The sequence below is a fragment of the Halichoerus grypus genome, chromosome 11 (genome assembly GCF_964656455.1).
Source record: "Halichoerus grypus chromosome 11, mHalGry1.hap1.1, whole genome shotgun sequence".
NCBI classification, from domain to species: domain Eukaryota; kingdom Metazoa; phylum Chordata; class Mammalia; order Carnivora; family Phocidae; genus Halichoerus; species Halichoerus grypus.
Window position 1 is genome coordinate 14,716,295 of NC_135722.1, and position 26,431 is coordinate 14,742,725.

General features: G+C 49.2%; 1 protein-coding gene across 2 annotated transcripts in view; it reads right to left on the reverse strand.

Annotated features, from left to right (window-relative positions):
- CSTPP1 (centriolar satellite-associated tubulin polyglutamylase complex regulator 1) overlaps nt 1–26,431 on the reverse strand; it is a 188,325-nt gene that overhangs the window by 3,845 nt on the left and 158,049 nt on the right. For both annotated transcript variants that reach the window (XM_036105111.2, XM_036105110.2), the window contains exons 4-7: nt 19,009–19,093; nt 3,553–3,638; nt 1,889–2,084; nt 1,198–1,307 (exon numbers count right to left, since the gene is read on the reverse strand). In XM_036105111.2, the coding sequence (XP_035961004.1) occupies nt 1,198–1,307; nt 1,889–2,084; nt 3,553–3,638; nt 19,009–19,093 (477 nt within the window). The remainder of the gene's footprint in view (nt 1–1,197; nt 1,308–1,888; nt 2,085–3,552; nt 3,639–19,008; nt 19,094–26,431) is intronic.

Genomic DNA, 26,431 nt, shown 5'->3' on the forward strand with positions numbered 1-26,431 from the left:
TTAAGGGCCCTAGAAAAAGTGAGGGCATGACGTTGTCCAGGCTCTGATCCCATGCTAGTTAGCTTTTCCTTTTCCTTCCTGTGGGCTGATTGGTGGAAAGGAAGGGAGGGCGGTGAGTTACCCAGGTGTGAAAGGAAACCTAAGCAAGTCCCCACCCACTGCCCCCTTACTCCTGACTTCTGACTCCTATTTGCCTTTCTACTCTGGTCCAGCCAGAGACCTTGGTGACCGGCATCACTTAGCTGAAGGGGTCCCTAGACCTGTGCACACCCCAGAGCATCAATTCAGAATAAGGAGGCTGCTAGGCAGCATCGTGCCTCAATGGGCCTCAGTCAGTCCTGTTGGGGCTTGCGCTCCTGTGTGCATCCCCAGCAGGCTTTATATTTTGAAAGATCTAAAGCAACTTGGCCTACTATGGTTGGCATTTAAAGAATATTAAATTTCCTTCCCTTGACCCCCTTCGCTCAACTGGCAGAAGGAAGGGGAAGGCTATGTGTTCTTTGGGAGTCAGGAACCTAGGCCCTCAAGCACACCTGGACACCTCTGAAAGACAGACAAATAACCCCTCCAGCTCTGTGGACGGTGGCCTGGTGGCTCTTCCCTTGGGAGAGCAGCAGGTGGGAGAAGAGCGGGGTGGGTGGAGAAGGCCAACCAGTAGGAAGACAGACAGGAAAAACTGGGCCAGTGCAGGCCTCTCCCCCCATTTTTTGCTCCTTTTCAGATTAATCAGTTTTCTTTTTTTTTTTTTTTCCCCAGCTGGGAAAAAAGGCCGCCTCAGACACACCTTTGCCCTGCTTACAAATGGGAATCAGGTCTCTTTGATATATAATCTCCAAAGCCACTGAGTAACTAGCCCTGTGTCTGCCCAGCCTGCAGGCCACTCCCCAAAGCAGAGCTGGGGATTCGGTGGGGAGGGGCTGGGCACACCCCTGCCACCGAGAGGCGGCTTCATGTTAGGGCAGGGCCTTGGGTGGGGAAGGCTGTCCCTTCCCACCGGAGTGTGAGAGGCCTAAGAGGGCACCGTCTTCGTTGTGCACGTTCTGGCTCCCTAGGCCTCCAAGTCTGACCCCGAGAAGTCAAGGTGCAGATGGGATGCCCCCTCCCCCAAGGGGCCATGTCTGCCAACAGCAACTGGCTCCTACGTGGCTTCGTGCGGGGAGGAGCAGGACAGCCTAGCCATGGCTAGCCCTGGCTTACCTAGGGCTTGGTTGATCCCATGATGCTTTGAAAGAGCCACAAGGAATCCGTAGAAGGTCAGTCTCTGGACGTTGCTTAGTACCTCTTTGACAAGTGCTGGGGGTGGGCAGCTGGAAGGGAGAATACAGAGCCAGCCTCAAAGACCAGCAAGTCCGAGAGCCATCTTTTCATCCAGCGCTTCAGGCTGAGGAGGGGGGCCCAAAGCCAAGGCTGAGGGACCCTGCCTGCCTCGGGGGGGCCCTGAGCCCCCTGGGGCGGGTAGCAAGGTCTTGACTGGGGCCGGAAGGGGCTGGTATGTTCCCGAACCGGCGCTCTCCCTCGGGGAGTGGGAGGAAGGGGGGGCGAGCAGCCTCTTCTGGGAGGGGACCCAAACGGGCTGCTCGGTCTCTAAGGAGACCTTGTGCCACATAGGACAGCTTCGCCCTCCCTTTCTGTCGAGTGAATTCTTTGTACAGCGAATGTTTGCCCCTTCTCTCCAAAAAGCCAAGGCCATTCTATCTCCGGGCGAGGAGAAGGGGGCCAAGCTGGTCATCTATAGCGGGTCTTGCCACGTGGAAGCATCCTCCCCGGGGGAGCCCCTGGGAAGCGCTTCCGTCAGCAGCCTGGCCACCGTGCAACCATCAAGGGCCCCCGGAATCGGAGCATCTGTTCCAGAGCCGGCAGCCCAGTCCCCGGGGCGCCCGGTTCTCACCTGTACTTGTGCCGGTCGCACAAGTTCTCCAGGCACTGGGAGAACAGCGAGGCCTCCACTCCCTCCAGCACGCTAGCCTCGCCCAGGGGAGGCCGCTGGCGGTGCTGCCCGCTCGATGACGTTGGCACAATCACCGTATTGGGGTTCTTGCCCGCCAGCAGGTCCTGATAGATGGCGGCCACACTCTCCAGGAACTCTGTGTCGCGTCATGGGGGAGGGGCACAGGTCAGGCAAGGACAGTGTGTGGGGTCCCTTCTCTGTGAGCTCAGTGCCCCACCAGCCCAGGAGCCCCCGACCTCGGGAGTGGGGACACCACCGTGTCATTCCGCTGCAGCGTCCCCTCCTCGGGGCGGCTGCTCCTAGCCCAGGCAGATGCCCGATTCCATACTTTCCGAGCACCCTGTACCTTCGTTTTTGGGGTATTTGCTCTGCCTTCTTGCTGGAGTGGGAGATCAAGGCGGGGATCAAAGGCGGGGATCGTGCCTTGTCCCCCTTCCTGCCCCAGCTGCCGCACAGTGCTGGGCACACGTTAAGTGCTGGACGTATTTTTTAGAGCGTGAACGTGTGCCCAGTCGCGCTGGCAAGCCCCATCTCGCGCCACCTCACTTGTAAGGCCACCCGCCTCTCTCCCTCTAGAAAGCGCGGTGGAAGGCCAGCGTGGAAGAGAAAGCCTCAGGTTGCTAACTTATTGCATATTTGAAAGGCGGGAGCCGAAGCTTCTCCCAGACGCGGCTGCCCCTTGTCCGGGGCCCAGGAGCTTCAGAGAAACGGGAAAGAGCCGCCTGCAGCTGCTAAGAGCAGGTGACAAGAGCCCAGGCTCCAGCCCCTGCCAGACCAGGCCCTTGGGCCACCATCAAGAAAACAATGTGGCGCCTGAGAGAGGCCAAGGCTGGCTCGGGCCACCAGTTGGCAGGGAGGCCACGTCCAGGCTCCAAGGACAGCCTTCTGTTTACTGGAAGAGCCCATTTTAAACAAGTGTGTTTAGGGACATAGTCAGCAATCTCGGACCCCAGCATTCATGCGATGTTGCCGCGTGCACTGCGTGAGCTGGTGTGCATCTATGTTTATTCGTCTACTCCTGTTACACCTGATTCCAGAAGGGATTTAAAGACACAGCCGGTGCGTATGGGGAGCAGCATGGGCTGGTGTCTGCTTATGAAAGGCTGTGTGCCCGCACACACGAGCCGGGGCCGACGGACAGCCCCCTGACGGCAGGAACAGCGCCGAGGGGCCCGGAGCCCGGCTTTGGAGCGAGCCCTCCGTTCAGGCCTGGGCTCCGCCACTCACCAGCTGTGACTTGGGCTCCTCCCGTCTCAGCGGGTCTCCGAGAGGACTAACTCCTAGGGCTGTCGTGAGCACTACAGTCAGCGTCCTGCCTGGCACAGGGCGGGCGTGCCGTGCACCCCAGCAGCGTGCATGGGGCTAGTTACCATCGCTATCACTTAGATGGAAGCGGAGGGAGTCGGCTGTGCACACCGAGCCTTGTGACCACCAGTGGGGATGAGACGTCCTGTCCGTGACCCATGGTGAGGCATGCCACCGAAGGCCGGGGGGTGGGGGGAGAGAAGTGTGTATGCCCGGCAGCAGATGGAAAGGACACTGGGGTGGGACAGGCAGACATGGGCCCTGACAGGAGCCCACGTGGGGCCCTGGAAGGCTCTCACCTGAGTAGTAAAACTGGATCTGGAAGGCAAAAAGGAAATCTGAAAAAGACATCAAGCAGTCCATGGCGTCATCCATGAGCACAATCCTGAGGGAGAAAGAGGGCGAAAACGTGAGAGACTGTGTGTGTGTGGGGGTGGGGATGGGGAGCATGTGCGTGAGCTGTTTCTGGGGCTCCAGCCTTTCTTGGGACAGCAAGACATTCGGGAGAGGGATCCTCCCAGTCACCTCACTTCTCTGTCAGTGGGACTCTGCCACCAAACTGCGCTGACCACACGACCAAGGACAGGCTCCCGTTCAGTCTCTGCGGCACCAGCTAGTGGCTGGAGCATGGGGGGCGGGGGGCAGCAAGGAGAGGGTACAACGGTAATGCAGCCAAGATTTCTTCTCATGCTTAAGCAGTAAATCCTTTCACCCTGTGGTGAGGACCATTTAGTTCAGAATAAATACAGCTGAGCAGAAAAGGCAAAAAGAACAGCCAGGAAGCTTAAAGAGGTCTTGGCAAGTGGCACTGAGATTTAATAAGCTACCAAGGGCCCAAACAACTACAGGCACCTCCGTCCCGGGACACAGATGGCAGACAAGGGAAGAGGGTACAGAGCTACTGGGGACTCTGCACTTGAGAGGGTCAGAGACACACCCCATCGTGGGACACCACAGCGGCCGTGCCCCTCCTTGCTGTCTCCCTCTCCCTCCGCCCCACCCGCTGGGGGTTCCTCCCCAGGCCCTCCCACCTCCTAGGAAGAAAACCATCTGACGACCCAATGATCAGACCAAGGCCACGCTCATACTCTGCTCAGGGCCTCATGCAAGAGGGCACAGGAAGGGAAGGAAATTAGCACTTGCTGGGCTCTATCCAGGTGCCAGGCCGGGCGCCAAACTTATCTACTGAAGTGGAGCGGGGGCCCCCCCGATCTGTTTCTGACTGGCCCTTCTGGCTTTATCTTTCCTGTTCTGCAAAATTATTTTATTTTGCTCTCTCGTGTCCAGAGAGAGCCGGCACTGCACACCTCTGGGCGGGGGCGGCGTTAGAGTAGAATGTCAGGGGCCCCCGCAGTTGTGCGAGGCAGCTGGCCCTGCTTTCAGAGCTCCCCGAAGAGAGAACGCGCTCCTCCATCTAGTTGTAATGACGATAGAAACGGGTAACATGTACCGAGTACCTACTTCATGGCAGGCACTGTGCGAGGTATTTAACTATAGTAAATTTTATTCCACAACATTCCTATGAGGTAGGTCTTGCAATTACATACCTTTTACATGTGAAGGGACTAAGTCTCAGAGAAGTCGGCTTGCTGAGACTACACAGCTGGGGAGTTTACTCCACAGGCCATGGTACTTTCCATTATGGCACACTGCATCTTTTTATTTTTTTTTTAATTATTTAAAAAAAAAGATTTTTATTCATTTGAGAGAGTGAGAGAAAGAGAGTGCACAAGAGGGGGGGAGGGGTAGAGGGAGAGGGAGAAGCAGACTCCCCAGTGAGCAGGGAGCTGGACACGCGGCTCCATCCCAGGACCCTGGAATCATGACCTGAGCTGAAGGCAGATGCTTAACCGACTGAGCCACCCAGGTGCCCCTCACACTGTCTCTTCTAAAATAAAGATAGAGAAGGGCGCCTGGGTGGCTCAGTTGGTTAAGCAACTGCCTTCGGCTCAGGTCATGATCCTGGAGTCCTGGGATCGAGTCCCGCATCGGGCTCCCTGCTCTGCTTCTCCCTCTGACCCTCCTCCCTCTCATGCTCTCTGTCTCTCATTCTTTCTCTCTCAAATAAATAAATAAAATCTTAAAAATAAAATAAAATAAAATAAAGATAGAGAAGTGTTAAAATGCCAAAAAAATAAATAAATAAAAATAAATAAAATAAAGATAGAGAATATAAACACTAACATTTTATTTCTTAATCTATATGGCTAATTTATTTTCTTTCTTTTCACCTATATTTTAAGGTCTTAATATTTCTCATGTATCTCTTGGGGAAGAAAAAAATCTGCCCCAACTACCAGAGTTGAACATTGAAATTCCAGCTGGAAAAAAATTCAAGGCCAGAAGGCAGGAGGAAGCAATGCTGCTTATGGCCGCAGGGGGGCGCCCTGGCCCCTCCATCAGTGGCTCCCGGGACCAAATGCAGAGCCATAGACCAGGTAGTTGCCCCCATTTCTCCTAACGCACGAGAACCGGGGCAGACAAAAAGGAAGAGAGAGGGCACAAAGCCCAGATTCTGATATCTGGATGGGGAGGGAGAGGCGACAGAGGGCAGAGGGAAGGCAGGTAGGGCAGACTGCGGTTAGCAAAGACACCCAAACTTCAGAGGAAGAGTGAGCTCTCCCAGAGCACTCAGGGTGGGTAGAGCCACCTCAAAGCTTTCCCAACCCAGGTGCAAGCAGAGAAGAAAATGTCCCTGCGGAGGGAAGCCAGTGACCTTTCCTTCCTGCCCTACTCCCAGGACAGCTAAGAACCCGAATGGCCTGAAGTTAATTACTAGGGAAGTGCACTGAGCTGAGAACGTCCCCAAGCAGGAAACCACGAAGGGGAGCCAAAGCCTTTGAAGATGTTACTTGGCTTCTCTTCTTTATCATCAACCTGGACCCAGTGCTCCTGTTTATAGCAATTACCTCCATGTACTATTTCTTTCTTTATTTCTTCATTTATATTGCGATACAGTTCAAATACCGTAAAATTCCCCTTTAAAAGCGTACAGTGTTTTTCAGTATATTCACAAAGTTGTGCAATCATCACCACTGTCTAATTCCAGAAGTTGTAATTCTTGCTGATCAGCATGCTCCTGAGACAGGCCCTGCCACACCAGGGCTTTGAAGCCAATTGCCATAAGCATCTTCCTCCCTCAGCCACAGAGAGGACTAGAAGCAGCAAACAGGCGCCCTGCAGCCTCTGTCGGGGCCATTCTATACTGTGAACGTTAGCAGCCTCTTTTAAGATGGGCATCTGGGGCAGGGGGCAGCCGTCAGAGGGCAGGAGAGCCACCACGTAAGCGTGGCAGGCTCCGTGGCAGCAGGGCGGCTCTTCGGCAGGCTGGAACTGACACTGGTCGGGAGGGATCAGCAGGGTGGTTGGGGGAAGCAGACCGTGGCAGGGGATCTCTTTCTCTTTCTAAGGGGCATGTGGCTGGATCCCAGCAGAATGTGTGCAAAGGACGGAGGGGTTTTCTCGGCTGTGGGCAGTGCGACTGGCTGCCAAAACAGCCACCTGGGTCTCAGCTCTCAGGAACAGCAGCACCACCCCCTATTCTGCTCAGCCCGAGACCTTAAGTCTTGTGGGCTTCCTGGAAACGGCCTCCCTTGCCCGCCCCACGGCAATCAATCACCAGGTCCTAGCCATCCCCCCCAACATGCCTCTTGAGCCTGCCGACTTCTCTCCACATCCACGGCCACCTCCGATGCCCACCTCTGCATCTTTCTTGTGCGCTGCTGGATGCCCTCCTGCCTGGCTTCCTGCAATGACTCTCGCCTCCTTCTAGTTGACTATCCACACTGTGGTCACAAAAACTTTTTTAAATGCAATTTTGACCACTTTACGACTCTGTTTAAAGCCCTTCACGGGCTTCCCATTGACCTTAGACCAGGATCCGCCATTCTTACTCTGACTTATGAGTCCACGTGATCCGCTCCCTGCCTCCCCTCATCCCTCTAGATGCACTGGAGGCCACAGGCAGCCTCCCCCACTGTATTCCAGTCACACTGACCCTTAATAATCTTCCCAATGCTCCCTCCTTCCTCGTGCCCTTCAGACCAGCCAGTCCCCCTCCCTGTAACACTCCCCGCCCTTCATGCCACCCTCCTCACCTACTGGATGCCCGCTCCTTCACATCATAGCCTAAAGAGCACCGCTGTGGGAAGCCTTCCCCACTCCACCCTAGGTAGAAGTAGGCCTCCCTGCTACCAGCTTCCGCAGTTCCCTGTGACCTCCTCATTCTGTTCATGTCTGTCTTTGCCCCAGGACCATAACATCCACCAGGTGGGACCTCTGTCTCTCAGCTTGTGGCTTGACTCCAGGGTCCAGCATGTGCAGGGCCCATAGTAGGCGCTCAGTAAATATTTGTTGAATGAAGGAAAGCATGAATAAATACATAAGAGGGGCCACAGTACTCTTTTCTTTTCCCCTGGCCAGCTGACATCTGGATACTCCATTTAAGAGGAACAAACTAGAGTCATGAAATAGGGGTGGTGAGTCACAAACCACGACATCAGACAAATGACTGCATTTAGATCCTTTAGCTTAGAAGAAAAGACTAAGGAGGAAGTGTGGGCTGAGACCTGACTTTTCTTTTTGGGGGGGGCGGGGGGTGCAGAGGGAGAGAGAATCCCAAGCAGGTCTCCATGACCCTGAGATCATGACCTGAGCCGAAATCAAGAGTCAGACGCCCAGGCGCCCCGAGACCTGACTCTTGAAGACCGGCCTCTGAGGAAGATGTAACAGGGATCTGAAGTCTGGCCCTAGAAGACGTTCAGACTGCTCAGCTCTGCGATTACAGCTGCTCTGTGAGGGGGTGAGCTGCCTGTGGCTAGAGATATTTAAGCAGAAGGCTCATACTTCCCAAAAGCATGAAAGAGCTTCCTCCAGCTCTGACCGAGTGTGTGGTCCCAAGGGTGGGACAGAACGGGCAGCTTTGCTGTTAATGCCGGTTCTGCAGTTTGCTGTTCGGAGGGCCTGTGGCCGCCGAAACGTCTGAAAGACTTACAGAAAGAGGCCTTTAGAAACATGGCATGTTGCACTGTCCATCTCCAGACGAATGCTCGGACCCACGAACGTTCTGGGTATCTGGCAGTGGAATCTGGGCGGAACTGTGGGAAAAGGCAGGCAAGAGACGACAGGCCTGTCTTTGCCTTTGGCGACAGGGACAAGCCCAGGTTGTAGGCCCTGCGTCCCACAGGCAGCTCCTTCATCCTGGACTCACACTTGTCACCGCTGCCAAAGGGCTCACGAAGGAATCTCTCGGAAACGAGGTCACCCACATGTGCTGTTCTCCATCTGATGGCCGTTGGCTGCGCACCGCTTGCCGCCAGGGGCCTCCTGCTAACGGACCCCTGGAGGGGCCACGTGCAGCCAGCAGGGAACCCCTGCCAGCAAGAGTGTGCACGCATCCATCGGGTCACGGAAGGGCCCTTGCAGGCCATGCCGCAGGACGGAGAGAGGGGCCGTGGGAGAGACGCCAGGCAGTGCAGTTCAGGTGGGCTCTGAGCAGAACCACGTGGAGGGTGGGGTCTGGGGCAGGCACCATTCTGGAACGAAGAAAGGACACTTGGCAGGGTCGGAGCTAACCCCGAGGGGCCGGCCCCTCTCTCCCTCCGTCGCCCGCTTCCAACAGCTGGGACGGGCTGGCTGGCCGGGGGTTATGTGGGCGCCGAGGACAGCTTTCAGTCCGAACCTACTGACTTGCCAACTTCCTCTTCACGGCCCGGGTCAGTGTCCCCGGACTCAGGGCGCGAGCTGCCCCGTCTGCCTGGCGTTCTGCGTTGCCAGCAGCCCGGGGGTCAGGGGCCAGCTCCACTGCTCACTGGCCATGTTATCGTGTCTCTCTGAGCCTCAGTGTCCTCGTGTAAGAGAGGAGGTGATCATAGTTCCCATTTCACAGGATTCTGGTGAAAAGTCCATATGATGAGGCACTGTGTTCCATGTATAATGAACACTCAAAATAAGCATGAGTTGCTATCAATAAGTGTATTCTAGTTGGCTTAAGGTGCTGAAAGAGCTCAAAATAGCAAGTAAAAATAGAGCTTGGAGGAAGTGAGCGCTACCAGCACCCAACCACGCGGAGGCTCTCAGCGGAAGCCAGCTATCTAGTTTCGAGCCCACTTTGGGGGGAAGCCAGCCCTCCGCCAGGGCCAGAAAGAAGAGCCACCTTCCATGACAACACCTCTTTTAGGAGGTCAGACGGCCGGGGTCTTTCATGGGTGAGGTGGGTCCCCAAGTGTGCTGGGACTCAGGATGCACCTCGGCGGGCTGTGCTTTTGTATCCACAAGTGAGGATAAAACCACCTGCTGGCCACCTTCTGCAGGTGGGGGAGGGGAAGAAGCTGCTGCTGAGGTTTCCTGGGACGCTTCCTTAGGGTCGCCCCTCTTCTGGACTGTGGGGGGTGCACCCTCATGCTGCACGAGCTGCCGCAAGTCCAGGCCCGCAGAGCCGCTTGGGACGTCCGGGCCACGGCTCTCCCCTGGCTCCAGCCTGCACCTCTAGGGTACCCCAAACCCCACCTGCCCTGCGGTGCCTAAGCAGCTTGATCCAGAGAGTGCAGACAATCAACTAACAATGGTTAATATTCATTAGGGCCTTACTGTGTCAGTAAGCGACATACTTAACAGTAAGGAACATACATCTGTCATTTCATTTCCTTCTCATATTAATCCTATGAGGTCAGCTCAAGGAATATCTTCACTGAGAACACACAGGTTCAGAAAGATTCAGAAACTTGGCCAAGGGCAAGGGCTGTAATTCAGACAGGTCTCTCTGACTCTAATCACAGCTGTACCCGGACAGAACACGGAAGCTCCGTCCTCTCTAGTGGCAATACCACCTTCCTGGGGACGCTGTCCCTTCTTCCACTCTCGGAGTTTGTTCGCGGTGTAGAGCACCCGCCCCCAGGAGGGCTGGGAAGCTGAGGCCCCCATACTGCTTCTCTCTGCACAGATCTTGGAGGCCCTAGCACAGCCATTTCAACCCCATTCTCCCCGCCCCTCCGGAGAAGCCTGGCAGCGGGGGGCCAACTGTTTCTCGCTCTTAGGAAAAATACCAAATCCAATGCACGGCCTTGTGGGACTCTCATTTCCCCTTCTGGTCCCCAAACTCCTCAAACTCCAGAACCACTGGCTTCTGGAAGCTCCTCTAGGTCATCACTGGTGAGAGCCTGGCGTCTTCCAGGCTGCTGATTTCCCTTCGACTGCTCTTCGTGCCCATCACTCTCTACCTCCATCCTGCCCGTCCCTCTTGTTGTAAATGAAATATTTAAAATGTCAGAAAATGACACAGAACAACATAACAAACACCTGTGGACCGCTAGCCAATTCATCAAACCTTACCATTTTGCCATCCTTGCTTCAGTTTGGAAAAGCTTTGGAAAAGATTACACACGCCACTGAGACCATCTGTGCACCCCTCCCTCACCCCACCCCTCCACCCTTCTTCCTCCAGGAGCACTATGGGAACTTGGGGGTTGAGTATCCGTCTGCGTGTTTTTTATACCATAATAACTCATACAAATGCCTATATTCTTAAAACATTATCTGCTTTGTTTTGTTTGTTTTCAAACTCTATCATTCTGGAACTTGATATTCTGAGATATATCAGGGTTGCTGCATATATTTCTACCTGTACCCATTTTCGTGCTGTACAGCGTCGAGCAGTATGAAAATACCACACTTTGCCCTTTCTTCTGCGGAGGGGCGTGCAGAGCACTCCGATGGTAGCTATTACAAACAATGCTGCGTATTTCCTTATAACCAGGTATACCTGTAAACTGGGCAGGGAGCCCGACATGGGCTCGATCCCAGGACCCTGGGATCATGACCTGAGCCGAAGGCAGACGCTTAACGACTGAGCCACCCAGGCGCCCCTACTTGTGAACTTTTTTAGATTTTCCTAAATTGCCTCAACGTGATGGTACCAATTTATAATTCCACCAGCACTTTATGATAGAGTTTCACATCCTCACTGATGCTTGTGTTATCAGACTTCAAAATTTTTGTCATTTGATGTAAAGTGGCATCTCGATTTAATTGGCATTTCCCTGATTCCTAGTGAGTTTGGGCACGAAAATATGCCCATGGGCTTATTAGCTGTTAGGGTTTTCTGTGTATTGCCTGCTCATATCCTTGGACTATTTTTGTACTAAGGTTCTTCATCTTTTCCTTATTGATTTGTAGGAGTTCTTCATCAAAACTTTTTTAGACTAAAAATTCTGCAGACCAATCTATTGTTAGTTACACACATAAAATTCCTCTTCTAGTCTCTGGCTTGTCTTTCAACTTTGTTTATGCTATCTTTGGTTGAGCAGAAAATTTTAAATCTTTTTCTTAAAAAAAGATTTATTCATTTATTTCAGAGAGAGAGAGAGAAAGATAGAGAGTGGGGGGAGGGCAGAGGGAGAGAATATCCAAGCCGACTTCCCGCTGAGCACAGAGCCCCACGTGGGGCTCAGTCTCAGGAACCATGAGATCATGACCCAAGCCAAAACCGAGAGTCAGATGCTTAACTGACTGAGCCACCCAGGTACCTCTTGGCTTTTTGTATCTTAAGATACCTGTTAGCCATAAATATATTTTCCTCTCTTCTAAGAATATTATAGTTTTGCCCTCCACATGTAGGTCTGTCATCTATGTGAAACTGACTTCTGAATATGATATGAAGTAGGAACCTAACTTTATTTTTTCCTATGTGAGTAACCAATTGCCCCATCAATGCTTATTGAATCATCCTTTTCCCTACTGCTCTGCAATATTATCTTTTTATATATCACGTTTTTATAAATGCGTGGGTCTGCTTTGGCCTGTCTGCTGTGATGCATTTGTCTGTCCTTACTCTAGGACCATACTATCTTTTTTTTTATTTAAAAAAAATTTTTTTTTAAAGATTTTATTTATTTGACAGAGGGAGACACAGCGAGAGAGGGAACACAAGCAGAGGGACTGGTAGAGGGAGAAGCAGGCTTCCCGCGGAGCAGGGAGCCCGATGCAGGGCTCGATCCCAGGACCCTGGGATCATGACCTGAGCCGAAGGCAGATGCTTAACGACTGAGCCACCCAGGTGCCCCTAGGACCATACTATCTTAGTTATGGTGACCTCGTAACTAAGTCTTCTCAGCTGTTAGGGCATGGTCATCTCTTACTAATCCTTTAGGCCCCAAACTCAACGTCTCTTCCTCATGGAAAAGCCTTTCATGATTCCCCAGGTTGGGTCTAGTCTCCTGTTTGTGTGTTCCTATAGCACTTGGCATTTCATTTATTTAATGTCTGCAGCTCTATCAGTTTGTAAGCTCCTTGAGTGGTAGAATGACATCTAATTGGCTTCCTGTTAGCCTCTTCACAAGGATAAGGACCAGCACATAAGAGGCACTTGATATCTATTTGGTGAATGAAAGAATGGAGAAGGAAAGGATGGTCTGTTTTGGCAAAAGCCCTTTGGGGCAAGCCGGGGAAGATATCTAGGCGGAAAGATATTGCCAGGGAGAGGCATAAAGTAAGACAGACATTAAGAAAGCATAAAGCTGTCTCCTCAGTGCAAGGCATGAAGTTTGGCAGATAGTAGATGCTCAGGAAACATTTTAAAAATGAATACAGGAACCACTCCCCATTCACTCGTTACAATTTCTTAAAATAGGTGATATTTTTTGAGGGCTGCGTGACAGGCATTTTACATGCATTATTTCATTAAATCCTAAAAACAATTTAATGGGGCAGGTGTTATTATTATTTCCATTTTACAGATGAAGAAATTGAGGCTTAGAGAAATTGGTCAGTATCGCAAGCCAGTAAGTGAAGGAATTGGGATTTGAGTCCCGGGCTGTCTGGCTCCAGGACCTGAGTCCTTCACCATTAGGTATCTGGCCTTTGTGACACAGGGGCCAGCTGAAAAGTGACCCTCTTAAATGGGGGTGAGTTGCTATGTCTAAAACCAGATTCCTAAGGAGCTTGTGTGTTTTCGGGTCACTGTGTATTTAGCACATAACCATGATAAAAGAGCTTTCCCTATTAAACATGTATTACTCACTAGGGAATTGGGCTTCGATGAGGGAGAAGTGAGTTAAATCGTGTTTTAGATGACGAGAGAGAAGGAAATGTAATTCCTTTTGATGCAATGAATTCTAAAAACGCCAGGATGAGACTGGCCCGCAATACCCTGAATCAGTACTTCTCCCAGTGTCGTCCCAGACTGTCAGCATCACCTGGGAAGCTTTTGGAATATGAATTTTAGAGCCCCACCTAGGATCCACCAAACTCTGGGGATGGAGTGCGCCATCTGGGCTTTAATAAGCCTTGCAGGTGACCCCATGTCACTTGCACCTTGAATGGGTTACAGGTGTGGTGATCCTCTTGGCCCAGGAGGGAAGGGGCCAGAGCCCGCAGGCTAATCACGGGCAGTTCTATCTCTACTGACTTTTTGTTATATGTATATTTTTTTCTTAGTGTTCTGAAGTGAAAAAAGGCCAGAAATAACTGCCTTAGGGAGCTGAGGAAATTCTCGTTTATTTTTTTAAAAATCTGGTAAAAATAATGCCAACATTATTTTAACAGCAAGAAACTATTATATATTGAAGGTCTACAATGTGTCAAACTATACATATACAACGTATGTATACAACAAAATTATATATATTATGTTATACATGTATACTATATACTATGTAATATATATGTATATCATATATTATATGTATATTGTTATATATAATATATATATAATTTTGTTGTTGTTGTTAAAACTTACACCACCCTATGAGTTATTGTCTATTATTCCCCATTTTACAGATATGGAAACAAGGCTTAGAGAAGTTATGAGAAATCCTCAAGGTCATCCAGTTAATAGCACACCAGTGGCATGGACCCCCTGGTCTTCCCAAGGCCATGATGCCTGTGCTCTTACAGGTCAGGGTTAGTACTACTACTTCTAACACTGAAGGTTTACTCTGTGCCAGGCATTACTTTAAGCACATGACATACTTATTCAATTATTACAACTATTATTATTTCCATTTGACAAATGAGGAGACTGAGGCTCAAAAACATTAAATAACTTTCCCAAGGGCACAAGCTGGTAAACTGTGAAACGGGGATTTGAGCTCAAGAAGTCTGGCTCCAACTGCATGGTCCTCACCTTCGGGGAAAGCCTCACAGTCCATGGGGGATGGAGACAGAGATTTAAGGATAAAACTACTTAATGCGGGGCGCCTGGGTGGCTCAGTCGTTAAACGTCTGCCTTCGGCTCAGGTCGTGATCCCAGGGTCCTGGGATCGAGCCCCGCATCGGGCTCCCTGCTCAGCAGGAAGCCTGCTTCTCCCTCTCCCACTCCCCCTGCTTGTGTTCCTTCTCTTGCTGTGTGTCTCTCTCTCTGTCAAAAAAACAAAACGAAACAAAAACAAACCTACTTAATGCACCCCACCGCTGCGGGATTGCATGAGGTGGGGGGCATCTGTGGGTAGGCCTGTCCTGCAGCCCATTGGCTGTCTTTCCTTTCCTGTGCTTCCCGCTCACACCTGCTGCCCCAGGGCCCGAGCACAGTGCTCGCGGCCCCTAAGCCAGGCACACGTGAGACGCCAGGCCCCCGAACAGGCTCTGGTGCACAGCTGCCTGTGGATGACATTCTTCTCTGCACACATCATCACAGACTGGAGCCTCCTTCTGCCGCCTGTCCCCAGACCTCGGGGCCCCGAATAAAGTCAGCCCAGCCATGAGACGGGGGAATGCAAGGCCCCTTCTAGCAACAGTAGTTGCCTTGGAGGCCTGACCACCCCCCACTGTGATTTTGATCAGAAGCCTGGTCTTGTGTGCGAGGAAGTTGGGATCTTGACCTTCAGGACAAAATATGAATAGCTTAAACTATTAGAGAGCACTTTCTGGGATATATACAATTTTTTTCTATACACACACCAGCTGGAGCAGAGTGGGGAAAGAATGGCCCTGGGGAGGCGGGGTTGACCCAAAAGCCTGATACACAGGGAGCCAACAAACTTCCCCCAGTTCTGAATTCACCTCTAATTTCATAGCCAGTACCCCGAGGATTGCGCTGGGCCCTTCTTCTTTTTTTTAAAGATTTGTTATTTACTCGTTTGAGAAAGAGAAAGAGAGCACAAGGAGGGTGAGAGGCAGAGGGAGAGGGAGAAGCAGACTCCCCGCCGAGCTGGGAGCCCCATGTGGGGCTCGATCCCAGGACCCTGAGATCATGACCCGAGCCGAAGGCGGACGCCCAACCACCTGAGCCACCCAGGCGCCCCAAGCACTGGGCCCTTCTGTTGTTTATCCTCGCATCCCCAGAGTCCCCTCGCACTGCTACTGACGAGGACTGGCTACAGGGCTTCCTCCTCCTCCTGGAAAGGGCTACATTTTCTGTCACACAGTAGGCGTCTTGGTGAGGAGGGGATAAGCTTCACTTCTGGCCACAGCTAGGGGAACGCCACTCCAGAAGCCGGCTGGTATCAATAATTGTAAGAATCCGTGAATTGGAGGGGCGCCTGGGTGGCTCAGTCGTTAAGCGTCTGCCTTCGGCTCAGGTCATGATCGGGCTCCCTGCTCTGCGGGAAGCCTGCTTCTCCCTCTCCCACTCCCCCTGCTTGTGTTCCCTCTCTCGCTGTGTCTCTCTCTGCCACATAAATAAATAAAATCTTAAAAAAAAAAAAAAAAAAGAATCCGTGAATTGGAGATGACTGTGTGACTTCTGTTCTAATTTTGCGTACTTACACGTATCAGATTGTTGGGGAGGGTATGGGAGATGGGCAGGACAAGTGCAAAGCTGTGGCTGCTGGGGGTTGAAAATTGTCCAGAAGGTCACCCTCATTAACTTGCCATCCACCTTTCAGAAAAGGAGGTCAGAAACCAAGGGGAGATGTCACAGAGTGGTGGCAGGCAGCAATGGAGCCCAATGTTAAGCTCCTTGAGGGGCCCGAACTTTATCTGCTCATCACTGTACCCCCAGTGTGCATAAGAGCTCCTGGCACGAAATCGGCACTCAAGAAACATCTGATGAAATCTACTGACACCTGCTATGACAGGGATGAGCCCTGAAAACATGACGCTAAGTGAAAGAAACTGGTGACTAAGGACCACATCTCACATGACTGGATTTATTTGAAAGATCGAGAACAGGCAAATTTATAGAGACGGAAAGCAGATTAGTGCTTGCCCAGGGCTGGGGGGACGAGGGAGGAACTGGGGAGTAATGGCTAAGGAGTGCAGGATCTCTTCTGGGGGTAATTAAAATGTTCCAAAATTAACTGTGGTGATGGATATGAATATCCTCTGTGAATATACCAAAAGCCATTGAATTTTATAATCTAAATGGGTGAATGAGATGGTATGTGAGTTGTATCCCCAAAAAGCTGTGAAAAATTTGTGATGAATATATAAGTGAATGAACAAATGAATATAGGATACAGTTGCTGATTTTTGTTCTTAGAGTTACTTAGAACCATGGACTATTAGAACCATGTAAAATGCCTGACAAGGGATATCATTCATATGTTCATTCAGTCGGGAGACACAGAGTGTGTAGCATGCATCTAGGAACTGTGCTGAGCGACAGGCATCCAGCAGCAAACAAGTCTGGTATAGATCCTGCCTACCCTCATGTAGCGCACACACACACACTAACTGTTCTCTAGGAATTCTTCAGTTAGAGATCACAGTTGATTTTTATCATCCAGCTACGTAGAAATCATAGTACGATCTTTAAGAGTACTGAGTTTTCCCCCCAAAATTTTGGGGCTGAATCTTCCTTAAAATGATCTGACCCCAAGGGGAGCTGTCATTCGAAATCTCAAGATAACTCTACTTGGCTGCTTTTACTTATTTATTTATTTGTAAAAGATTTTATTTATTTATTTGACGGAGAGAGAGAGAGAGAACGCAAGCACATAAGCAGAGGGCGCTGTAGGCAGAGGGAGGGAGGGAGAAGCAGGCCCCCTGCTGAACAGGGAGCCCAATGTGGGACTCGATCCCAGGACCCTGAGATCATGACCTGAGCTGAAGGCAGACACTTAACCAACTGAGCCACCCAGGCGCCCTTACTTGGCTGCTTTTAAATTGCGAGAGATAATCTCCCACACTTTATTTTCAACTATGGGGGAAAAAAAAATCTAAATCTCCTTTGGATAATAGGCAAGTTAAAATGATAAAAGTTGAACTGCAGCTTTTACCAGTGGCCGATTGCCCCTGGAAGAGTTAAGTATCCACTGAACAATGCGGGGGGAAAAAGATTTTGGGGTGTGTGATCACTAAACAAGTTTTGCACACGGCAAAGTTTTGACCAGCAAAATCAGTACATGAGCCGTGACCGGCAAACAGCCTGCCCCAGTGTGAGCCGGAGCCCATTGTTGGCAGCGGAGGACTTCCCATCTCTTTAGTTGGCAGAGGAGCTGGTTGGCTCATTTCAGAAGGACTGAGAGGGTTCTGGGGGTGGTACAGCCAGTGCAGCTGTGGTTTCGGTGGGTTGAACCACCACGAAGAAAGGATTTCACAATACGAGCAGGTAGGAGCGTGAGGAGGTTAAGAGCAAAGTCTCTGGATTCAGGCAGTCTTGGGTTCAAGTCATGCCCCTGCTACTTCCAAGCTATCAGTAAATTCAGGCCATATACTTGACCTCTTTGAGCCTCCGCTTCCTGTTCGTTTTTTTTGTTTTTTGTTTTTTTTTTGAGTTATATCAGTTTCCTCTTCAGGAAATAGGAAGGTAACAGTTTTTATAAGGATTAAGGGAGATAATTAAAGTAAATGAATTTAATGAAACAATGAAGGTAAATGCATACATTATGATTTAGGTAAGATGGGCATTTAAAAAAATATTATTAAGACTTTACTTTTTTAGAGCAGTTTTAGGTTCACAGCAACATGGAGGGGAAGGTGCAGAGATCTCCCACATGCTCCCCGCTCCCGTCACGCACAGCCCCCTCCATTGTTAATACCCCGCACTGCGCCGGAGTGGAGTGTTTCTCACAACTGATGAACCTACGCTGATACATCATCATCACCCAAAGTCCGCACTTCACGTTACCCTTCACTCCTGCTGTTGTATGTTCTCTAGCTTTGGACAAATGCATAAGGACAGGTATCCATCACGTATAGTACAACAGTTTTCCTAAAAATCCTCTTTTCTGGCAATTTCAGACAACACAATTTTTGAAATCCTTCCATTTGCGACCTTAGCTCAAATTCCGTGTTAAGGAAAAGTTAATGGAGGCAAAGTCCAAAGACCTCATTTGGTTAAAAAATGTGAATGACTGTGAAACCAAATGCAGAAATTAGGGGGTTCTAAACTATTTCTGCCAAGTCTTCCTGGGTCTGGACTAATCTTGAGAATCTTTTAGCAGAAATAATACAATTTATCCTTCCCTCAGATGGGCTTTATCACCCTCATGCCTTTCCAGTCTCCAACCTCAATCCGCTCCTTCACTGGTCTCTGCCAACTCTCATCTCTTCTCTTCTCAGGATATTCTCTAGAGCTTTCTGTGTGTGTATGTGTGTGTGTTTGCCTCTTCATCTCACCACCCCTCAACTCTATCTGCAGACCCGAAGTCTCCCCACAGAAACCACAAAGGATCATTTGGCTTCCCTTTGGAAATGGCAGAAAGTGAGTATTATGTTTTGGGGCAAATTCCAAATAGACCCCCCCTCCAAATGCCAGTTTCTCCCTAATGGTTTTTTATTCTTCCTAATGGTTTGTTTGTTTGTATACATTTCCGGTTTCTCTAAGAAGCCCTGGCACACAGAGGGCTGAGCTGGCTTCTAGAGCCCAGGGGACATACCTGGCTGCTTTCTGAGTGAGCTCCAGCGGGAAATCCGGACATAGCAATTGCAGCAAGCAGTGATACTCTCTCATGGTCAGCAAATCTGAAGTTGAAACGGAGAGGAACACATTAGGTCCCTGTGTGGGAAGGTATTGCTCTCTCTTTGGCCCTTCCCAGGGTTTCAGACCTTGTCTCAGCAGAGCAGCTCTTACAAAGAGCTGAGTCAGTGTTATGGGTGCGCAGGCCACTAACCTCCGGGGGTGACATTTTAAGATCACTGTTTCTACAAAGTTTTTCCTGGGTGGAAGATACCCAGCTACAACATTTTGGCTAAAGGAGCTTTACTGGTTTGAAAAATGGTCGGTGAGAAGAGAACAAGAGGGGCACCTTGATCAGCCTTCTTAGTTTGGTTTTCCTTGGGTATGAAAATCCACAAGAATGAGTCATTTCAAAGCTGGTTAAATCTGCTGAAGTTCTCTGGCATGGTAACATTCGCCACAACATGCCCAAAGACCATCCACAGAATATCTGGAAGCACTACCAAGGCAAACTCAGTCTTGCAGTATATGGAGAAGAATACATCATAGCAACCCACAGGCCTTATTACTCTGTCATCCAGGATTGCACACAAATCTGGTCATCCTGTTATAGGAAGCCAAGACAAATGTTCCAGATACACAATCAAGGCAACCAAATGAATCCTGATATACCGAAGCAGTGGTCTGGGAGAGATGAGCCCGGATGAGGCTCTGTTAGCCCATCAGAAAACCAGAGAGGCAAATCTCGGGATCCCAAGGGAGAGGAAATACACTGATGTGTAAAGGTTGTTTTGCTACTGCATGGACCAAAGCCAAAAGGTTTTAGACCAGCCAGGTGGCAGCAGTCCACAGGTATTCTGTACACCAAAGCATTTTACATATGGAGGGACAAGTTAATGGTAGAGCAAGAGCGGGTAACCTGCCAGCCAGCCTAACTGGGAGAACGAGTGAGAGAAGGGAATCCGGAGGGCATGGCCACATTTGTGGAATGAAGATGATGATCATAGGCACTTGGTTTCTTTGGACCTAAGTTAGCCCAAGCCACAGGAATCCAGATCTCCTGCCCTGCTAGTTTGGTTGATGCTTTTCCAAGATAAAAACCCCAAATCTCCAGGGAGAGGCCTGGACTCCTACTACTTTTTCATCAAAGCTCAATTCAAGGTGGGGGCAGAGAGTTAGACTAACCACACTGCCAAAGTCAGGGACACCAAAGCAATAGACTCAGCGTCAATGTAGGTCAAAGGATCAAGATGGCTTTTGTGGCCTTCGTCTTGGCCACAATGGGGTGTGCACTTTCCTCTCCTCACTCGCCTGACCTCGGGCACAGCCTGGTCAGAGGTTTTGTTCTTCAAGGGATGGAGGAAGGGCCCCTCATGGTCTCAGAGATTTGAGGTAAGGGGCAGGAAAGGTGAAGGGAAGGGAGAAAAGCTATTGAGTCTAATGGGTTCCCACATTATTCTCACTCCAGAACTCCCTGTATAAAGAGGAGAGATTTCTGGCAGGAAGTAAATCCAGGCATACCTTGGAGATACTGTGGGTTTGGTTCAGATCCCTGCAATAAAGCAAATAGCTCAATAAAGTGAATCAAATGAATTTTTTGGTTTTCTAGTGCATGTAAAAGTTATGGTTACACTAAACTGTAGTCTATTGAGTGTGCAATAGCATTATGTGTAAAAAAAAGTACACACCTTAACTTAAAAATACTTTATTGCTAAAAAATGCTAACCATCACCTGAGCTTCCAGCAAGTTGTAATCACTGATCACAGATAACCATAATGATAATGAAAAGGTCTGAAATGTTTTGAGAATTACCAAAACATGGCACAGAGACACGAAGTGAGCAAATGCTGTTGGAAAAATGGCGCCGATCAACTTGCTCAATGCAGGGTTGCCACAAACCTCCAGTGTGTAGAAAATGCAATGTCAGTGAAGCACAAATATGCCTGCAAAGGAAAGTTCTATCTTTGAATCGTCATTGCTTTCCTAGGCCAAGCTTTGGTGGATATATCTGATACCATTCTTGGGGGTCCAAGTGTTTCACAGAAATCCCTATTTGTCCCCCCAAATTACCTACAAGATATCCTTGGGAGGATAAACCGGGTAGAGAAAAATGAGAAGCCCAGAGAACTGTGTAACTCTCATATTTAATCAAGAAAAACAAGGTTGGGCATCAATCTCCGCCTCCTGGTTTCCAGACCCTCAGCTCTCTTTAGATTCTTTTTTTTTAAAGATTTTATTTATTTATTTGACAGAGAGAGACACAGCGAGAGAGGGAGCACAAGAGGGGGAGTGGGAGAGGGAGAAGCAGAGCAGGGAGCCCGATGTGGGGCTCGATCCCAGGATCCTGGGACCATGACCTGAGCCGAAGGCAGACGCTTAACGACTGAGCCACCCGGGCGCCCCTCTCTTTAGGTTCTTGATGATATTATAACTCATGTACTTCAAATACTTGCTTCCAAGGACAGAAGAATGATTTATAAAAATCATTCTGTATTTCTCTAATGCAACAATAGCTCTTGGAAATACTAAATACATCAGAATAACAGAACACATCCTGTTCACCACTTCTAGAACTTGACTTTCCTAAATGTAAAATGAGGAAGATAGTCAGATAAAGAGATGAATGAAAGTCCAGGCAAATAGAGAACTTTTGCCACCTTAATTGTGGAAAACAGTTTTTTTTTTTTTTTTAAGATTTTATTTATTTGAGAGAGAAAGAGCATGAGTGGGAGGCAAAGGCAGAGGAAGAGGGAGAAGCAGACTCCCTGCTGAGCAGAGAGCCCCATGTGGGGCTCAATCCCAGGACCCTGAGCTCATGACCTGAGCCAAAGGTAGATGCTTAACCGACTGAGCCACCCAGGCGCCCCAAAGACAGCAGTTCTACTTCTATTAATGTAATGGCTAGATAATATCAAGGCCACATGATTTTGAGGGAGAGGCCTCTGCTACTTGGAGACACTCCTCAGTTGTGTAGTGGGTATTTAGGGGCATGGTGAGTGATAAGACTTGTTCCAAAATCAGAACATTGATGAGCAAATAGGAGCTGTCCCTGTCCTGTCCTTCAGGTTAGGGTTCAAATCTCAGCTCTGCAATTTACTGGTTATGCAACCTTGGGCAAATTGCTCAATCTCTCTAAATCTCAGTTTCTCATCTGTAAAATGGGAATGATGATGCTTACCTTTCAGGGTTGAAGTCAAGATTAAAACAGATGATGTCTATAAAGTAGTTAGCAGATTGTCTAGAACACAGTAACATGAAACAATGGGGGATATTTTAGTTTTGTTTTTAAGTCCTGGGGGCAAAGATAGGAGAGAAGAAGAAGAAAGTGTTCCCAGCTGAGTTTAAATGCTTAAACACCCAGGAGTGGTCTGCCTTGAGAATTCTCTGTCAGGTTGCCTGAGCCAAATCTGTTTTTATTTTTTTTAAGATTTTTAAAAAATTTATTCATCTGAGAGAGAGAGAGAGTGCACCAGCAGGGGGAGGGTTAGAGGGAGAGGGAGAAGCAGACTCCCCGCCGAGCAGGGCGCCCAATGCAGGGATCGGTCCCAGCACCCCAGGACCATGACCCAAGCCAAAGGCAGATGCCCAACCGACTGAGCCACCCAAGCGCCCCTGAACCAAATGTGTTTTTAAATACTCTTTGCAGTATTCATTCGTTCGCTATTACCGCGGGCCTGCTCAGCCCCAGCCACTGTCCTAGCAACAAACAAGCCAGCAGTCTCCCCAGCTCCTGAGGCTTACACTCAGACCCTAGTTAACCCTAAATGCCTACTTTGGGCCTTCTGAGAGCTCTCCAAGATCTCAAAAGCCCTTTCAGGCAACCCTTTGTGCCTTAGGAACAACAGTAATGAGACTGAATAGTCACCAAGCCTTGAATTAACTCACTTAAACTTCACAACAACCTTATGAAGGAGACTCCATTATTCCCAGTCCCACTTAGATAAGGACACGGAGGCTTAGAGAGATGAAATACAGTTGGCCCTTGAACAATGTGGGGTTACAGGCACCAACCCCCTGTGCAGTCAAAAATCCCTGTATAAGTTTTGACTCCCCCCAAAACTTAACTCCTAATAGCCTGCTGTTGACTAGAAGTCTTACTGATAACATAGTCAATTAACTTATATTTTGTATATGTATTCCTACACTTATTCTTTTTTTTTTAAGATTTTATTTATTTATTTGAGAGAGAGCAAGAGTGAGAGAGCACGAAGCAGGGGGAGTGGCAGAGGGAGAAGAAGAAGCAGAGAAGGAGAGGGAGAAGCAGACTCCTTGCTGAGCAAGGAGCCTAATGTGGGACTAGATCCCAAGACCCTGGAATCATGACCTGAGCCGAAGGCAGGTGCTTAACCGTCTGAGCCACCCAGGCGCCCCTTTATACTGTATTCTTACAATAAAGTGAGCTAGAGAAAAGAAAGTGATATTAAGAAAATCATAAGGAGAAAATACATTTACGGTACTGTATTAAAAAAAAAATCCACGTACAAAGGGACCTGTGCAGTTCAAACCGTGTTGTTCAAGGGTCAATTGTCATCTATCTGGTGAGTGAGAAAAGAAGGGTCCAGAGCCTGGGGGACAGGAAGGGAACATGGCTTCCCAGAGCAAAATCCTAGGCTGGGAGGGAAAGATGGGGGTGTGAGGGCTGGATGAGCTTAATATTGAGAGCCAACATTTTCTGAGCACTTACTAGGGGCCAGGCACTGTTCTCGCAAGGGTTTTCCTACGTCGTCTCATTTAATCTTCACTATGGTTATCCCCATTTCACAGACGCAACTCAGGTCATGGATGCTTAAGAGGCAGAACTGGAATTCAAACTCAGGCAGTCGGGCTCCAACGTTTACCCAACCAACATTTTCAGCACCTTAATCTTATCAGCTGTAATGTGTGAAGGCTTAAGAGCTTGTTTTTCCCTCCAAACAAACTGCAGGAACTAAATAGCTCCAGGTGAACTGGATCAAGGAGACAATTCAAGTGAATTGGGATTTTTTTTCATGTAAGAAATTTAGTCTGAAAGGTCTAATTACTGTCAACAGACAAGACAGGCAGAGCCAGTGCTGGGCCAGAGGCCACCGGGGGGTGGGGGAGGAGCACACCCGGGTGCTGCCATTTCCCAGCCCCGCCCACCTGCCAGGCTCCCGTCCTCCTGGCAGGTGCAGGGAAGCTAAGTGGGATGTACCAACAGATGCCTTCTCCAAAGGAACGCCGCATCCCCAACTGGGAAAGCTTCAGCCCGCAGGTCCCGAAAGCTCAAAGGCAAAGGCACAAGACGGCTTTGGTATAAGATCAAAATTAGAACACTCTCCACAAACTGGTGCCTTTCTTTCTGTGGGTGGTCAGAGCTGTTAAACATTCTTATTCTCCACCTTGTAACAGTCCCATTGACTGTGTGCCTGGCTCTGGACCAGGGGTTTTTACGTCCTTGACCCTCTCCTTTCCAGAGGCAGTAGGGTCTAGCACTGTGGCTTGTAGATGGACTCCAGAGTTATCCGGCCGGGGTCCAAACCCCAGTTTTGCCACTGACTTCAAATTACTTGACCTTTAAGCGCTCTGTGCCTCAGTTTCCCCACCTATAAAATGAGGATAATGATAGTACCACCATCATACAGTTGATTTTTTTAAATAAAGATTTTATTTATTTGTCAGAGAGAGAGAGGGAGAGAGTGAGCGAGCGCACAAGCAAGGGGAGCAGCAGGCTCCCCACTAAGCAAGAAGCACGATGAGGGGCTCCATCCCAGGACCCCGGGATCATGACCTGAGCTGAAGGCAGCCGCTTAACCGAATGAGCCACCCAGGCGCCCCCATCATACACTTGTTGTGAGTTAATGTAAAGTACTTAGAACAATGTCTGGTCCATCAAAAGCACTGTTAGTATTTGCTAATATTATTTTAGAAATAAAGAAACTAGGGTTTCTTGAACTAAGGTTAATTACCTTCTCAAGGAAACAGAGCGAGTCAGAGGAGGGAGAATGGTGATTTAGACCTAAGCCTGTCTAGCTCCAAAGGTCCCGCGAGTTCTACTCCAGCAGGTGGGATCCAGCTGGTTTGTGGAGGACTTGACTTCTGATGGTAGGACTGTTCACGCCAGGTGACTGACAGACTTTCTGTTGAAGTTAAACATACAGATACCCTCGGGGCGGGCCACATTAGATTGCACAGGGCCCAGACTTTGTAATCAGATGACCCGGCTTCAAAGCCCGGCTCTACTCCTTAACCACCAGTATGATTTGGACAAGTTACACAACTTCTGTGAACCTTGGTTTCCTCTTAGAAACGTGAATAACCACAGTACCTACCTAATGCGGTTGTTGTAAAAATCAAATAAGGCAATTTATTATTTTTAAACATTTTTTTAAAGTAACCTCTACTCCCAATGTGAGGCTCGAACGCACAACCCCAAGTTCAAGAGATGGGGCCTCTCCAGGCACAGGAGGCATGTCTACAAATTTGGGGGGATGTGAGGAGATGCTAGGAGCTGTAAAGTGCTGAAAATGGGAAATGTCCTGCTCAGTGGGTACCACAACTCTCAGCGAACACGATACATCCTGGCAGGCAGACTACATTCCATGTGCTTGCTGACTCCTAGCACCTTCTTATTAAGTGCTCAATCCAGTCAGCTTGCATATTTGTTTTCATAGGAATATATCACCAATTCTATCATGAAAATCAGAGGAAGCCTAGGGTTTACTTCATATTAATTCCCTTTACCACTGTTACAACTCTAGCGTGAATACTATAGTTTTCAGGATAACCAGTCCTGAGTCAGAATATTCTTTTGTTGGTTATCTCCACTCTAATCCTAGAGGGTGATAGGTGAGGTTATTTTGACAAAGGAAATGAATCTAATCAGAAATTAACTGGTGCCCAATAACCAGGGCTAACTTGTTCTCACCTCCTTCTTTCTTGGAAAAGAAGGATGAAGACCTTCTCTTGTCTTTTCCACATCTGGTCTGCCTTCTTGCTGTCGAAATTCCTGTCTCTGAAGCTCTGTGGGGGCAGCTTAGTCATCTCTACCTCCTCCTTGAAGACCACCATGTGTGCCCACACATTTGCTCAGAAGAACTGCGGTTGTAGACTCAGATGCCTCTGCCCTTCTTGGGAAATGGTGCCTTTTCCAGGGCCAGAGTGGTGTCATTAAAGGAGACCAGAGGAGGAGTGCCAGACAGAAGGAACTAGGGCCATATCTTTGTCCCTTACTCAGAGAAAGCCTTTCCCAAAGCTGAAATTAAGCGTTTTTAGCTCCAAAAGGATGGGGGATGAAGTGGGGTTTAGTCTGAATTTATTTGTGTAAGTGCCTACATGTTGATGGCTGGGTGAGCTTGTGCCAGGACAAGAGTTAGAGATAATGAGATGCTACCAAGCCATGGGGAATCCCAGTGGATTGAACAACCTCTAGTTGGTTGGCTGC